This window comes from Salmo salar, chromosome ssa06 (assembly GCF_905237065.1).
Source record: "Salmo salar chromosome ssa06, Ssal_v3.1, whole genome shotgun sequence".
Lineage (NCBI taxonomy): Eukaryota > Metazoa > Chordata > Actinopteri > Salmoniformes > Salmonidae > Salmo > Salmo salar.
In genome coordinates this window covers 77,209,826-77,225,655 of record NC_059447.1, presented here as the reverse complement: position 1 = coordinate 77,225,655, position 15,830 = coordinate 77,209,826, and the positions used below count along the sequence as shown (strand labels likewise).

At 44.5% G+C, this 15,830-nt stretch overlaps 1 protein-coding gene and 2 long non-coding RNA genes across 4 annotated transcripts in view; 1 reads left to right on the top strand and 2 right to left on the bottom strand.

Moving 5' to 3' along the window:
• Nucleotides 1–4,077, top strand: part of LOC106608138 (WD repeat-containing protein 20) — a 12,147-nt gene extending 8,070 nt beyond the window's left edge. Inside the window, exons 3-4 of one of the 2 annotated variants that reach the window (XM_045721019.1) lie at nucleotides 1–972; nucleotides 1,871–4,077. The exon at nucleotides 1–972 is cut by the window's left edge and continues 321 nt beyond it. In XM_045721019.1, the coding sequence (XP_045576975.1) occupies nucleotides 1–972; nucleotides 1,871–1,924 (1,026 nt within the window). In that variant the 3' untranslated portion in view covers nucleotides 1,925–4,077. Of the gene's footprint in view, nucleotides 1,087–1,870 lie in introns of both variants that reach the window. The other variant, XM_014205882.2, reaches the window with a different exon arrangement.
• A 197-nt stretch (nucleotides 4,078–4,274) lies between these two features.
• LOC106608139 (uncharacterized) lies at nucleotides 4,275–7,740 on the bottom strand. The gene is made up of 4 exons (XR_001329394.2): nucleotides 7,668–7,740; nucleotides 7,511–7,559; nucleotides 7,061–7,228; nucleotides 4,275–4,486 (listed from the first exon to the last, which is right to left on the bottom strand). It is a non-coding gene; the product is annotated as an uncharacterized lncRNA (long non-coding RNA).
• Nucleotides 7,741–12,847: 5,107 nt separating this feature from the next.
• The window catches only part of LOC123743493 (uncharacterized), a 30,393-nt gene continuing 27,410 nt past the window's right edge, over nucleotides 12,848–15,830 (bottom strand). The window contains exon 3 of the long non-coding RNA XR_006770325.1: nucleotides 12,848–13,854. This is a non-coding gene — a long non-coding RNA (uncharacterized lncRNA). The remainder of the gene's footprint in view (nucleotides 13,855–15,830) is intronic.

Sequence of the window (15,830 nt, the reverse complement as noted above, 5' to 3'; positions counted from 1 at the left end):
GCCGAGCTGCACGGCACCATGAAGAGCTACTTCGGTGGACTGCTGTGTGTGTGCTGGAGTCCGGACGGACGCTACATAGTGGCTGGGGGGGAGGATGACCTGGTGACAGTCTGGTCCTTCTCAGACTGTAGGGTGATTGCCAGGGGCCACGGCCACAAGTCGTGGGTGAGCGTAGTGGCGTTCGACCACTGTACGACCAGCGTGGAGGACAGCGACCCGCCCGCAGAGTTCAGCGGGAGCGACGAGGAGTTCCACGAGCAGATCCATTTTGCAGGTGGGCGAGACCGGGCCAACAGCTCCCAATCGCATCTCTCCAAGAGGAACTCTACAGACGGCAGGCCGGTCAGCGTGACCTATCGCTTCGGCTCGGTGGGACAGGACACCCAGCTGTGTCTGTGGGACCTGACTGAGGACATCTTGTTCCCCCACCTGCCCCTGTCACGTACCAGAACTCACACAAACGTTATGAGTGCCACCAGCCCCCCGGCTACTGGGTCGGCCTCTACTGCTGCTACTACTACTACTGCTGCTACTACTACTAACCCTACTAACCCACCTGGCACCAATGGCAACAACACCGTGAGCAGTAGCAGTGGTAACAGTGGCGCCCTCTCTAACTCAATCCCTGCCCCCCTGCCGCGCTCCAACAGCCTGCCGCACTCCACTGGCCCCGCAGGGGGCAGCACCACGCCTAACAGCCACATGAGCAGCAAAGGAAGCAGCATCATCGACAGCGCCTTCATCGCCACCGGGGTCAGCAAGTTTGCCACGCTGTCGCTGCACGACACACGCAAGGAGCGCCACGAGAAGGACCACAAACGCAACCACAGCATGGGCCACATCAGCAGCAAGAGCAGTGACAAGCTCAATCAACTGAGCTCTGCGGCGCGGACGGCCAAGGCGGACGCTGCTAAGACTCTGGGCACGCTGCTGTGCCCGCGCATGGAGGAGGTTCCTCTGCTGGAGCCACTGGTGTGTAAGAAGATTGCTCATGAGAGACTCACTGTGTTAATCTTCCTGGAGGACTGTCTGGTCACAGCCTGCCAGGAGGGCTTCATTTGCACATGGGCCAGGCCCGGGAAAGTGGTGAGTCTAGACCCCTAGCCCCTACCCCTTTCAACACTATGCCAGGCCCGGGAAAGTGGTGAGTCTAGACCCCTAGCCCCTACCCCTTTCAACACTATGCCAGGCCTGGGAAAATGGTGAGTCTAGACCCCTAGCCCCTACCCCTTTCAACACTATGCCAGGCCTGGGAAAATGGTGAGTCTAGACCCCTAGCCCCTACCCCTTTCAACACTATGCCAGGCCTGGGAAAATGGTGAGTCTAGACCCCTAGCCCCTACCCCTTTCAACACTATGCCAGGCCTGGGAAAATGGTGAGTCTAGACCCCTAGACACTTCCAACCCCTAGGGAAGAACTCAATTGCATCCTCCTCGCCTCCTTCTCGAAACCTATTGGATGAGAAAGCCAGAGGTCCCGCCCCTCTGACCTTCTCCTCCAATGGGGTTTGAGAAGGAGATGAGGACGCAAGGAGTATGCAATTGAGATCTTCCTCTAGACACTATAGTTTGACATCTGTCACCTAGACTAGACACTTCTCATAGATCTCTGAAAATGTTGATTGACTATTGATTGGCAGTTTAGGTTTGATGCAGCATCCTCTTTTGCCCACTGTGATGGTTATCAATCCAGGATCTTAATTGGCCATTTAGAAATGTTATGGATTTGTTTTGGCGCTAAAAACATTTATGATGATGATGTAACCTACTGTTTCACATTGATGAGAAGTTTAAATTAACATTGTTTTTCCTTTCTGAGGGTCCAAAAAGTCTCTCCTCCTCTAACCCATTCCCCTCTCCTCCTCTGCAGGGCTTACTGCCATCTCAGAACCCGACCAACTCTCCTAGTGGGACTGTAGTATAGCCCTGGTGCTAGTGCTGCTAAACTAAACCAAGCTCCACCAGACCACAGACAGACGGGACAGGATGTCCTGGCCACACCTCGCCATAGCCCAGTAGCGCTGTTCTTCACTCTCACTCTCACACCTTCACCACCACTGAAGGTCTCTTTTCATTCTGTTCATCTTTAGATAGAAGGATAGATAGCTTACGTGGGCCAGTGAGGGTAGGTAGAGAGGCCCACAGTCTGAATGGGGTTTAAAGGATCATGCAGAAAGCTTGAAATGGTCCATGAGCATTGAAACGGTTGTTCAGGGACAGGAGGCTGGCAGGGCTGCATTTTATTTGTTTCCACCTCTGTTCCCCCTCAACCTTTTCTAGCCTGGTCCAGAAACAAACCCTGGAAGAGCTCCGGCTTGTTTTCAGACTCTAATAGCTTAGCCCGGTCCAGAAACAAACCCCTAGCCACTACTACCTCTGACATTTTGTGTAGATCTGAAAGACTTGGATAGGTTTAATCAATATGGTAGTAGCCACATTTCTTCCCATATCCAGTCCTCAGATCTACCTCAGTGCCTAGGGGTTAGGGGCTGTTTAGGGACAGGTGCTATCTCTTCTCACTAGTCCCTCATCCCTGACTAACCCTGGTGCAGTTTGATCTCATGTTCACAGCAAAGGGAGACCGGAGGAGTTCGCTTCCTTTAACTACAAGAAGAAAAGAAAGCGTTTTTAATTTCAATCAGAACATCACAGCTTGAGTATTTTGCACTGATAATTTTTTTTCTTACTGTTCTGTGTTCATTTTTAATTCATAATTATAATGGGACAAAAACAAGATATTTGAAGACAGCCTTTGGATGCACTTGGGTTGATGCGAGGTATCTCTGTCTGGATGCTGCAATCATAGGGTTTTAAAGAAGGAAGAAAATGAGAATTGTTTGCACTTAATAGTTAGAGAATGGCTTTACAATTTTGGAGTGTGCAAGGACTCCCCTGACAAGGTTGTTAAAAATATAAATAGAATGAACCTTTTTATATCTATTGAACATTTATTTTAATATTATTTCAGATTTGAAAATGGCCTCTGTATTATATGTAAATATTGTACTTTGATGAATTATGGGTGAAATTATCATTATTACACCAGTTGGAAGTTCTTCATTTCAGAAAATAGTGATTTCTAATGCAGAAAAATATATAATATTAAAAATTAATCTTGAATATGCAGGTTGTTTTTGCTTTTCTGTTGTACATAAAGAGAATTCAGGTGTATTTTTCTTAATGATATGTTTGTCTCCATGGAAACCTCTTTATCTAATAGGTAGTGCTGAAAGCTAGCCTGTCGCTGCAGACCACTATGTAGACAGGTATGTCCACTCCCAAAACCACCCCTACACCCTATGCCCTTGCAGAGACCTGGATTATGTAGGTAGATATAGCACCCCATTTCCCTGAAACACTTGATTAAATGTTCACTATATTGCTTATATACCTATCCAATCCTCTCAGATTTGCACAAGGGCACAGGTTCTAGAGGTTGATTTAGGACCGGGCCATAGGCTAAGATAGGAGCTGTCTAATTCAGCCATCACTCAGAGCTCAGGTAAAACATGGAAGACTACTGCTGACAGGTCTCTCACCCATTAATAGGCACCAGTACTCTAAACGTGTGAATTCACTTACCTACCTAGTATATAACAAATATGACTGAACTGGTGTTATGGTTGTGTGGACTATGGCGGTACAGGAGTTATGACGACAGGACTGATGATAAATGTGTGAACCAGACAACTGACACTTCATGAACATCAATACTTGATGGTGGTATGAGTGCTGGGGCTAGCTCAGGGGAGTTACACGTTCACATCGAAATGTATTGCCTGAAAAAGATATGGGAATATCTCTCATGTAGAATAGGGAATCTAATTGTCTATTCATTACATTTCTTAAAGCTTTGTAGCTCTAAGGTCATCTTCAAACCATTGCTGACAATGGACATCTATAAGCATGATCTTAGCGCTACGAAGCTTTTGGGAAATTCTCCCCTGAACGTTTCACCTCCCTGAAGAGGGAGGGTGTGATGCACCCAGGTAGGCAGTGGAAGGATTCTCCAAGGTCTAACAGTGGGAGTGTTTTTTTTTTTTCACAGTGTGACTCCTATTAAACAGCTTTGACAGACCTTGTCTCTGACCTCCAGTCTTTTACTAGTGGGCTGAATGGACAGTCAGTCACCAGAGGACTTTCCTCTAAATGTTTCTCATGAGTTTAGCTTCAGTACCATTTGTTTTAGTAGTATTGTATGGGCACATGAGACCTAGTAGTTAATTCAAATGAAATCAGTCTTGAGGCTGAACACAAGTCTGTTGGACCAACTGTTTAGTAGTTTAGCTGTGGCTCTAAAAGAGCTGAACTGAGCGTTTATTGGAACCTGTATTAAACCACATTGTGTCTTCACCTCCCACACCACCAGCATTATGGGCCTGGGAGTAGTGAGCAGTCTGTTTTGGGTCTCTGTGTCCCCCTCCACTGGTCCTATGGGGGGGATGGTACAGCTGTCGATGGCCTGGCGATGGGACTCCCCTCTGGGCTGGAGGGACAAGACATCATCTTTATCAGAATAGGATAGAATATAACTTTTGTCCAACCAGAGATGGAAATATGCCTGTGAAATCAACTAACAAGTACAATATTTAAGTGATAATGCCAGAGAAGCTGGTATTTGGAGGATGTATTGGCACAGGTGTTGGGGCAAACCACTTTTATACAATAGATTACGAACATATTCAAATAAGGATTGACATATTTTCATTAAATGTTATTTTGATAAATGTATTCATACTATTTCATCCTTTCACAAGATATAGTCCTGACACAAATCTAAGGTTGCTACTGAAGCCGGCTGGCCGTTCATTCTATCGGTTCGGTTGCCAGAGACGTGACCCAGTCATTAAGTATTTTTGTTCTGTTTCTATGGACGCGACCCAGTCGTTCGTTCTAAATGTTCCATTGCCCAACTGGCTGGTAACTTCTTACCCCTTGCTTAATGCTAGCCAACAAGGCTAACTTACAGTCACGTCAAACAGTGCAGCCAGAATAACAACAGTAGCCACATTTGTTTAAGCTGTTTTCTAGTGAAATTTATTTGGATACATCCATAACAATGAGCTAATGAGGTGCGATTTCACCTGGCTTAGAAATGTGCTCTCTCGTCAGGACACTTGTTCAGAGGACCTAGCTAACAACACAGCTAACACAATCATTTCAAACTGAAGCAGGAAAGACTGCAAACTAACTGCACTTCGTTTCATTGTACCTTTTTTCAATTGACATTTATTTGTATATATCAGTAAAAATGATGCCAGCTGATTCATGATTTCGACTGGCTGAGAAACGCTGCCTGCCTGTCTGTCTCCTCCCGACACGTTCATTACTATGGGGCAGCTGGAGATCCAATTTGAATATTGAAACAATGTTGCAAATGTTGGAGAGACAGACAGCAAGGTTTATACGTGTAACCCCGCCTCCACCCTCTCAGTTTGATTATGCAAAACCCCTCACCTCTTCCTGTCTCTTGCAGCCTCTGGCCTCTCTCTCCTGGGTCAAACGAGCTGGACCAGGGCTCAAAGATCCACGATGCCCCTGGAACGCCCAAAGTAGCTGTCCTCTGCAAATTCAAGCCGTGAGCAGAGACCTCTTGTCATGACGCTAAATGATTTAGCTAACATAACTACTGCTACTTTGTTATTGATAGGCTATGCACAGGCAGTGACTTCTAACTTTGACATAACTGTCAACAGCAGTGATATTTTGTCAGTTTCAGAAAAAGGGTATATTTCTCCTTCAGCCAGGTCTCATACGATGCCCTTCAACTTCCAGCGGAGGAAAGGTAGTGGTGTGTCCCAGCTGAACCCAGTGTTCTGAGAGCACTCTGTCCCAGCTGAACCCAGTGTTCTGAGAGCACTCTGTCTCTGCTGAACCCAGTGCTCTGAGAGCACTCTGTCTCTACTGAACCCAGTGCTCTGAGAGCACTCTGTCTCTGCTGAACCCAGTGTTCTGAGAGCACTCTGTCTCTGCTGAACCCAGTGCTCTGAGAGCACTCTGTCTCTGCTGAACCCAGTGTTCTGAGAGCATTTTGTCTCTGCTGAACCCAGTGTTCCGAGAGCACTCTGTCCCAGCTGAACCCAGTGCTCTGAGAGCACTCTGTCCCAGCTGAACCCAGTGCTCTGAGAGCACTCTGTCCCAGCTGAACCCAGTGTTCTGAGAGCACTCTGTCTCTGCTGAACCCAGTGCTCTGAGAGCACTCTGTCTCTGCTGAACCTCATGCTGGAGTATGACCCTGATGATCTCGTCAGTTCCAGAGCCGCCCTTCAACACCCCGTCATCAGAGAACAACTGTGGGACATGGCTAGTCTATTGAAAAGCAAAGCTATTCATGTTACTAGGCCCACAGTTGAACTTGGGGACGTATTAATGCAGTGTGATGTGGTGACTCATGTACAGTGTGTGTGTGTGTTGTGCCATGGCAGGCTGCCAGACAGAGCCCGCAGGATCCTGGAGAGAGGGGGTGCTGGGGACCACCCTAGGCATGGCAGACGACTGGTGACCCCTCAGACACACGTAAACCCATGTGTGGCACTTATAGATGCTAATCTAGAACTGTGGTACACGTAGCCTACTGTACACTGACATCCATAATACTTCCCCTTCGACACCCTCTCTTTACACAAGCGATGTCCCAATGTTCTCTCCTTTCTCCCGAAGTGCACTAGTTCACTTCCCTTCTCTGATTTGAAAAAAATATGGTGGTGGAAACTCCCACAAGTCCATGCCTCCACCAATTCAATGAATTTAGATTTGTGGGAAGTAGTGAGTAACGAGTGCACTCTTCAGGAGAAAGGAGATATTATTGGGACGCACACAAATTACAGTAAACAAGTAGTGACTAGGTTTGGGACAAGAAGAGGATCCCACTTCCCTTTAACTAGTTACATGGCACCACCTAGTGGTGAAACTCACTGGTACGTCTGTCAGAGTATAATGTGATTGGTTTGGTTCCTTATGATCTTGAAGACACAACACTGGAGGATACAACTCTCAAAGACACACCTGTACTACAGTGGAAGAGATACTACTACCCCATTAATACATAATGAATCATTACCTGATGATCTTGTAGAAGACACGCTCCAGACGTCCATCTTGTGAGAGCTGTGTCCGTCAGTTATGAGGCACTCTGGGGTTCTGTACCAACGTGTAGAGATGTACTCTGTGTAGGGCGGGAGTAAACACTCTAACACGAGCCAAAGTCCCCCAGCTTCAGAGTGTCCTTCTGTTTAGGGGAGAAGACACAGGATACTACTACTGTGTGTGTTATACTGTCCTACCACCAAGTACTGTATGAAGCTTGCTGATGAAGGCTGGAATGTGTGGCTTTCAAATGATAAGAAACATTTTACTGAACATCCATTTTCATAAAACAGTGACTGAATACAAATTATAGTAACAATGTAACTGTGAGTGTTTGTCATGGCATTCTTAGTGGCACCATGGTAGGTTCAGTAGAGTTCTCCTCCAAACTCAATACATCTCTGTCTATGGGAATCTGTCTCACCTTAATCAGAATGTTCTCTGGTTTTACAGCCTGGTGGAAGAGCCCATGACTGTGGGGAGAAGTTACATGTCAGAAAAATCAACTGAAATGACCCTTGACCTTGACACACACAAGTATGAGAAGGGAGTCCGCTCTCCTAATGCTCATCTGTGATTACCTGTGTATGTGGTCCAGAGACTTGCAGAGCTGATACATGTAGTTGTGGCTCCTGCTCTCTGGCATGGGGTACTGTCGGGTTAACCCAGGGGTCAGAAGTCAGGGGTTATGGTAGAAATGAAGTACAGTTTTACTCCTCAATCACCCATGATAAAATAACCAGTTAACTGCTGATTCCAACAAAGGTAAAGGCTGTGTTTCATTCCTGATAGATGTGAATGTTCCCTCCCTTTTGCCCTCTTTAACTCTGGTCAGAATGGATATGTGAAATATGGCTGAAAACTACGTGGAACAACTGCTTAAAACCACCCGTCTGAGATCTATGAAGGGGAGTGAATAAGGGAAGAAGGAAAGGAAGAAAACGATGTGAATGAAATGTAGCCATATACTAAGAGTAGACTGATACTAGGAGAATAATATTCTGTAAGTTCATTTTAAATTACTCATCAGACACATACAGTATGTTTGTTCACTCATCACTGATATCAGGAGAAAGGATCAGGTTTGATATTCACTTTAATGTCATTACAGATCTTGTTAACTTTATTTATAAATTATAACACAGGATTATAACAAGAATACATACCTTCCTGAGAACAAAGTCAATGAAGGTCAAATTTCCACCTTGAGTCAGCTGACATGTCCACTTCCTGTTGTTGTCCTCCCTCTGGATGTTCACAGAGTGAAGTCACAGGGAGAATGTTGTGTGACCTGGTATCTGGAGTCTCCCTGCAGATCAGTACTTGTCTCATCCACCAGCTCAGTGTAACACCACTAATGATGTGTGAGTTACACTTTCCATCAAAAGTGAGTAGAGAGCACCTTACTGTCACTGTTGTGGACAGGGAGACTGAAAGACAAGAATATATTTCAGTTTTAATCTTACAAATACATGATATACTGAGTTGCAAAATGCAAATGCATCTCAATATTTATTTGTATTATTTTGAAGCATGAAATTACTAGCTATGTTATTTTTAAGAACGAGGTGTGAGGACCTCTTTTTCTCTTTCTCTGCTCAGTCTCAGAAAAACAGAAGTGGTCTGAGCTGAAATAACCACTGAAAGAAGCGTTTCAGACATAGACATTAATATTCATTCTTCTGTTTATAAAGCTACATCATTGGTTGTAGTTACATTCACCTCTCTAACAAATGAAATTCCCTCCATTACCCAGGTGGGATATCAGCCTTTAGAGGAAATGGTTTGATATAAGATGGAACCTTCAGTTTGTAAACACATAACAATTCTCAAATCTATCATTTAAGACCTTATAGCGACATTCACAGTGATGTGCTGCTTCTATAAGCCGGAACGTGATTGGATGTCCACTTCAGCCCTTGACAGGTTTAAAACATATTGGTACATATGCAGAAACATACGTAAAATGTGATGTCATACACAAACAGGTATAATCTGCCTTAATATATGGACAGTGGGTCATCAAAAGACATAGGAACAAAACAAATAGGAACACCAAATCACTAGTACTACCCATTGGGGGCATGGTACAGCTGTCCAAGGTCTGGAGATGGGACTTCTCTCTGGGCTGGAGGGACAAGAAGACGGAACCTATAATTATCTTTATCAGAGTAGGGTAGAATATAACTGCTGTCCATACAGAGACGGAAATATGCCTTTACATCAACTCACGTAAAATGTACATTACCGGTCAAAAGTTTTAGAACTGTCACGTTGATATAAAGGGTCGGGAGACAGGCACAGGAATGCATAATAGTTTTTTAAATTAAGCCCAAATTACGGCGTGCCGTGTAAAGGCACGGGAACGAAGACCAAACAATCACATAACAAAACACAGGGTAGAAACTCAAAACAAAAGAGTGAGGAGTACCTCGAATAAATAACACACGCGCACAATGATTAACACACGGTACGAGACACGTAATCATCTGCACAATCCACAAGGGCACGAAAGCCCAAAACACACAGCACAGCACTCCAAGCGCGCACAGCACTCCAAGCGCGCACAGCACTCCAAGCGCGCACAGCACTCCAAGCGCGCACAGCACTCCAACAGACATTGTAACAATGATCGACAGCCCAAAGGAAACTAAAGGGTACACTTATACAAGTACTAATCAGTGGGAATAGGGGACAGGTGTGCGTAATGAAAGTTCCGGAGGGATCCGTGACAAGAACACCAACTCATTCAAGGGTTTTTCTTTATTTGACAATTTTTTTACATTGTCGCATAATAATGAAGACATAAAAACTATGCAATAACACATGGAATCATGTAGTAACCAAAAAACTGTTAAACAAATATATTTTATATTTGAGATTCTTCAAATAGCCACCATTTGCCTTGATGACAGCTTTGCACACTCTCGGCATTCTCTCAACCAGCTTCATGAGGTAGACACCTGGAATGCATTTCAATTAACAGGTGTGCCTTGTTAAAAGTGAATTTGTGGATTTTTTTTCCTTAATGCATTTGAGCCAATCAGTTGTGTGGTGACAAGGTAGGGGGGATATACAGGAAATAGCCCATTTTGGTAAAAGACCAAGTCAATATGATGGCAAGAACAGCTCAAATAAGCAAAGAGAAATTACAGTCAATAATTACTTTAAGACATGAAGGTCAGTCAATCTGGAAAATGTCAATAACTTTGGAAGTTTCTTTAAGTGCACTCACAAAAACCATCAAGCGCTATGATGAAACTGGCTCTAATGAGGATCGCCACAGGAAAGGAAGACCCAGAGTTACTTCTGCTGCAGAGGATAAGTTCATTAGAATTACCAGCCTCAGAAATTGCAGCCCAAATAAATGCTTCACAGAGTTCAAGTAACAAACACATCTCAACATCAACTGTTCAGCGGAGACTGTGTGAATCAGGCCTTCAATTGCTGCAAAGAAACCACTATTAAAGGACACCAATAAGAAGAAGAGACTTGCTTGCGCCAAGAAACATAAACAATGGACATTAGACCGTTTTTTGGTTCCAACCGCCGTGTCTTTGTGAGACGCGGTGTGGGTGAAGAGATGATCTATACATGTGTATTTCCCACAGTAAAGCATGGAGGAGGAGGTGTTATGGTCTGGGGGTGCTTTGCAGGTGACACTGTCTGTGAATTAGTTAGAATTCAAGGCACACTTAACCAGCATGGCTACCACAGCATTCTGCAGCGATACACCCTCCCATCTGGTTTGGGCTTAGTGGGACTATCATTTGTTTTTCAACAGGACAATGACCCAACACACCTCCAGGCTGTGTAAGGGCTATTTGACCAAGAAGGAGAGTGATGGAGTGCTGCATCAGATGACCTGGTCTCCACAATCCCCCGACCTCAACCTATTCTACTCTCTTATCCTCTCCTCTCTCCTCTCATTTACACTCCTCTACTCTCCTCTCTTTCTCTACTTTGCTCCTCTCCTTTCTCCTCTACTCTGCCCTCTCCTCTCCCCTCTTCTCTACTTTGCTCTTCTCTCTTTTCTCCTCTACTCTCTCCTCTCCTCTCCTCTATTCTGCTCTCTCCACTCCTCTCCTCTCCTCTCCTCTCCTCTCTACTCTCATCTCTCCTCTCTATTCTACTCTCCTCTCTTCTCTAATCACATCTCTCCTCTCTACTCTACTCTCTACTCTCCTCTCTACTCTCCTCTCCCCTCTCTCCTCTACACTCATCTCCCCTCTACTCTACTCTACCCTCTACTCTACTCTCTCCTCTCCACTCTACTCTCCTCTCTCATCTACTCTCCTTTCTCCTCTCTCCTCTACTCTCCTCTCTACTTTCCTCTCTCCTCTACTCTCCTCTCTTCTCTACTTCTCTCTCCTCTACTCTCTCTCCTCTACTCTCCTCTATTCTACTCTCCTCTCTCCTCTACTCTCCCCTCTACTCTCCTCTTTCCTCTATTCTACTCTCCTCTACTCTCCTCTCTCCTCTATTCTACTCTCTCCTCTGCTCTCCTCTCTCCTCCTCTCCTCTCTCCTCCTCTCCTCTCCTCTCCTCTTTCCTCTGCTTTCCTCTCTACTCTCTCCTCTACTCTCCTCTCTCCACTACTCGACTCTCTACACTCTCCTCTACACTCTACTAACCTCTACTCTCCTCTCTACTCTGCTCCCTACTATCCTCTCCTCTCCTCTCCCCTCTCCTCTCCTCTCTTTTCTACTCTCCTCTCTCCTCTACTCTCCTCTCTACTCTGCTCCCTACTATCCTCTCCTCTACTCTCCTCTCTCCTCTATTCTCCTCTCTCCTCTACTCTCCTCCTCTTCTCTCCTCTTCTCTCCTCTCTCCTCTGCTGTCCTCTACTCTCCTCTGTCCTCTCCTCTACCCTCCTCTCTTCTCTCTCCTCTACACTGCTCTACTCTCCTCTCTCCTCCTCCTCTCCTCTCTTATCTTCTTTTCTCTTCTCCTGTCCTCTACTCTCCTACTCTCATATACTCTCTACTCTCCTCTACTCTCCTCTCCTTTTCTCTCCTCTACTCTGTTCTACTCTCCTCTCTCTTTTACTCTGCTCTCCTCTCTCATCTGCCCTGCTCTCTTCTCCTCTTCTCTCATTTTCTATTTCTCTCTCTGCTCAGGCTCAGAAAAATAGAAGTGGTCTGAGCAGAAACAACCACTGAAAGAAGGACCAGTTGCAGACATAGACATACTTATTGTTCTATTTATGTACATCATTAACTGCAGTTACATTCACGTTTATAACAATTGAAATATTTACATATACATCAAACCCAACAGCCAAAAACAGGTTGTAACTAGAAGGAGTAGAGCAATTGATGGAAGTGACTGTTCTTAGCAGGCTTGGAGATCATTTTAGCTAACCCTAACCCTTTTCCTAACCTTATGATAATTCTCCTAACATGCTACATAAGTTCTCCTAACCTGCTACGAAAAAGTATGTCACGTCCTGACCATAGTAAGTGGGTATTTTCTATGGTAGAGTAGGTCAGGGCGTGACAGGGGGTGTTTGTCTATGTTTTGTATTTCTATGTTGGTTTTGTTTGTTATGATCTCCAATTAGAAGCAGCTGGTCGTCGTTGTCTCTAATTGGAGATCATATTTAAGTTGATGTTTGTCCAACCTGTTTTTGTGGGTGATTATATTTTGAGTAGTGTGTTTTCTCTCTGCGTCACGGTTCGTTGTTTTGTTAGTTCAAGTATTTAGTGTATTAGATTACGTTTCACGAATAAATAAAGATGTGGAACTACAAACACTCTGCATTTTGGTCCGATCCGTTCGACAGCCGTGACAAAGTAATTTCCATCAACAGCTGTATACCATCTAGTAATACCCTCTAGTAAAACTCAAAACCGGGTCTCTATGTTAATCCCCATAGAAACAGTACAGGCCACTGTTCCCACAGTATCTTTGTGTTGTTGTCTTCTTCTTTTGAAGGTGTGAAATGACCAGCTGTGTTATTTTAGGGTGAGATAATATGCTGTGGTAAAATGAAAAGACAACCCACCACTATGACTTATTTCTCTCTCTCTCTGCTCAGTCTCAGAAAAACAGAAGTGGTCTGAGCTGAAAGAACCACTGAAAGAAGAGTTTCAGACATAGACATTAATATTCATTCTTCTGTGTATATCTACATCATTGGTTGTAGTTACATTCTCCTCTCCATCATTAGAAATTCACTCATCTGTCCTTTTTTATACTTTTTCACTACAAACACAGTTATGTGCTGCTTCTATAAGCTGGTATGATGAATAAACCCTGGTAATACAGGAACGTGATTGGATGTCCACTTCAGCTCTTGACAGGTTTAGAACATATTGGTACATATGCAGAAACATACATAAAATGTGATGTCATACACAAACAGGTATACTCTGCCTTAATATATGGACAGTGGGTCATCAAAAGTCACACAACAAATAGACACACCACCAAATCAATAAATAGTCATATTAAATGTCTTTAGTGGTGGAGAAAACCATCTGCATAGTTTGAGATCTCTTGTGAATGATCTTTGGTGTCTGGTAGTGCAGCTTGTTACATTGAACTCCTCAGATCATACTGTTGCTGTTTAAGGGTTAGAAACTTGTTCAGAGGACTGGTGGTTGTGCAGGAACACTTTGAAGGCCTTGGGAGGGAGTTGTAGGAAGTGCCAATGATGAGGCAGCAGCGTCTCTGAATGACTTCAAATCCTGGAGAGACGAGAGACTTGATTCCACTGATATGTCATGTTGACATGTTCACTATGTCACATCTCCGTCCTGTAAACTATTTAGATACAATTAGGATGCACACAGAATTAGAGGAGTGGATAAATACCAAGTCTGATTAACCATTCAAATGAATATGACAGTGGAGGCTCCTCAGAGGAGCAAGGGGAGGACCATCCTGTCACGTCCTGACCAGTATAGGGGTTATTTGTATTTGTAGGTTGGTCAGGACGTGGCAGAGGGTATTTGTTTTATGTGGTTCGGGGGTTATGAGTATTGTAGAGGGGTGTTTTATTTATGTATTACAGGGTTTTGGTGTATGTTCTGGGTTTTGTATTCTAGGTTGGTTTTCTAGTTTGTTTATTTCTGTGTGGTCTGTGTGGCTCCCGATCAGGAACAGCTGTACGTCGTTGTTCCTGATTGGAGTCATATATTAGTTGCGTGTTTTCACCTGGGGATTTGTGAGTAGTTGATTTTGCACTGCTTGTTATTATAGCCTGTAATACTGTTCCTGTCGTTTTTGTTTATTGTTTTCCGTGTTCACATTTTAATAAATAATAATGATGAGCACGCAACCCGCTGCGCACCTTGGTCCTCTCTCTCCTACGACAGCCGTTACACATCCTCAGTGAATTTCATAAAACTCATTTGAAAAAGTAATAATTTTTAGATACAACTATACTAAAAATGTTCATGTCACCAGTTGTTTTGTAATGAATGTCTACAGTAGCCTCAACAGCACTCTATAGGGTAGGTAGCACCATGCTGTAGCTGGAGGACAGATAGTTTACTCCCTCCTCTGGGTACATTGACTTCAATACAAAACCCAGGAGGCTCATGGCACTCACCCCCTTCCACAGTAACTATGACAACTTCCAGAAGATGTCTGCCCACCTATCAGAGTTCATGCAGCATGAACTGACAAATTGTCCACCCAATCAAAAGATCAGAAAATGGGTGCTTCCCGAGCTGCGCAGCGGCCTAAAACACTGCATCGAAGTGCTAGCTGTGTCACTACAGATCCCGGTTCGATACCAGGCTGTGTCGCAGCCGGCTACAACCAAGAGACCCATGAGTCGGCGCACAATTGGCCCAGCGTCGTCCGGGTTAGGGGAGGGTTTGGTTTGCTGGGTTGTCCTTGTCTCATTGTACTCTAGCGACTCCTGTGGCGAGCCGGGTGCAATGCACTCTGACACGGTCGCCATGTGTACAGTGTTTCCTCCGACACATTGGTGAACATTGTTAAGAAGCAGTGAGGCTTGGCAGGGTCGTGTTTCGTAGGACGCATAGAAAGAAGAAGAAAAAGCATCAGAGAATGAATCTAGTACTGAAAGCATAAGCTACAGCTACAGTAGCTAGCACTGCAGTGTTTAACATGTGGTGAGTAGGGGACTCAAGAGAGAAGAACAATAGTTGAACAGTTTGAACAAATTCGTTTCTTTAAAATGAAGGAGAAGCAAGAGAGAGAGAGAGCTATATTTAGTTGTATGTTTGAGTAGGCTAGTTTAGCACTACTCAAACAACTGACTCAAACAGAGAGGGATGCTATGTTAGCTAGCTGGCCATTGCTGTCCAACACTGGAACGTTTCCAAGTCAAGGTCAGCTTTTGATTGTATTAATGTATTGCCTCCGGGGCCAGCTTGCTAACTGTACACTCCACTCCACTGTAGAGGGTTTATTAATGTGTTAGTTCTAGTAGCTATATTGCATGACCTTAGCTAATATGGTGACAATAATGTAGGCTATGTGTAGCAGTTAGCAGTTATGATATGAAGGTTTGGCTTGGAAAGGTTGTCGCCTGGTCAAAGACAGCTGATGTGTTTTGCACTGGATCACACAAACAAAGGGAAAAGGTGAGAGGAGGAGAGTGTAGATGTGAGAAGGAATTAACAAGCAAAGTGATCATGCTGTTTGTTTAAGGCTACTATGAAAGTGACCTGTATTTGCATGTGATCAGGGGTTTATTCATTCTAGTATCATATAGTAGCCTAAACTTAACAACGTTACACTGAGCTGGGTGAATGGAATATGAA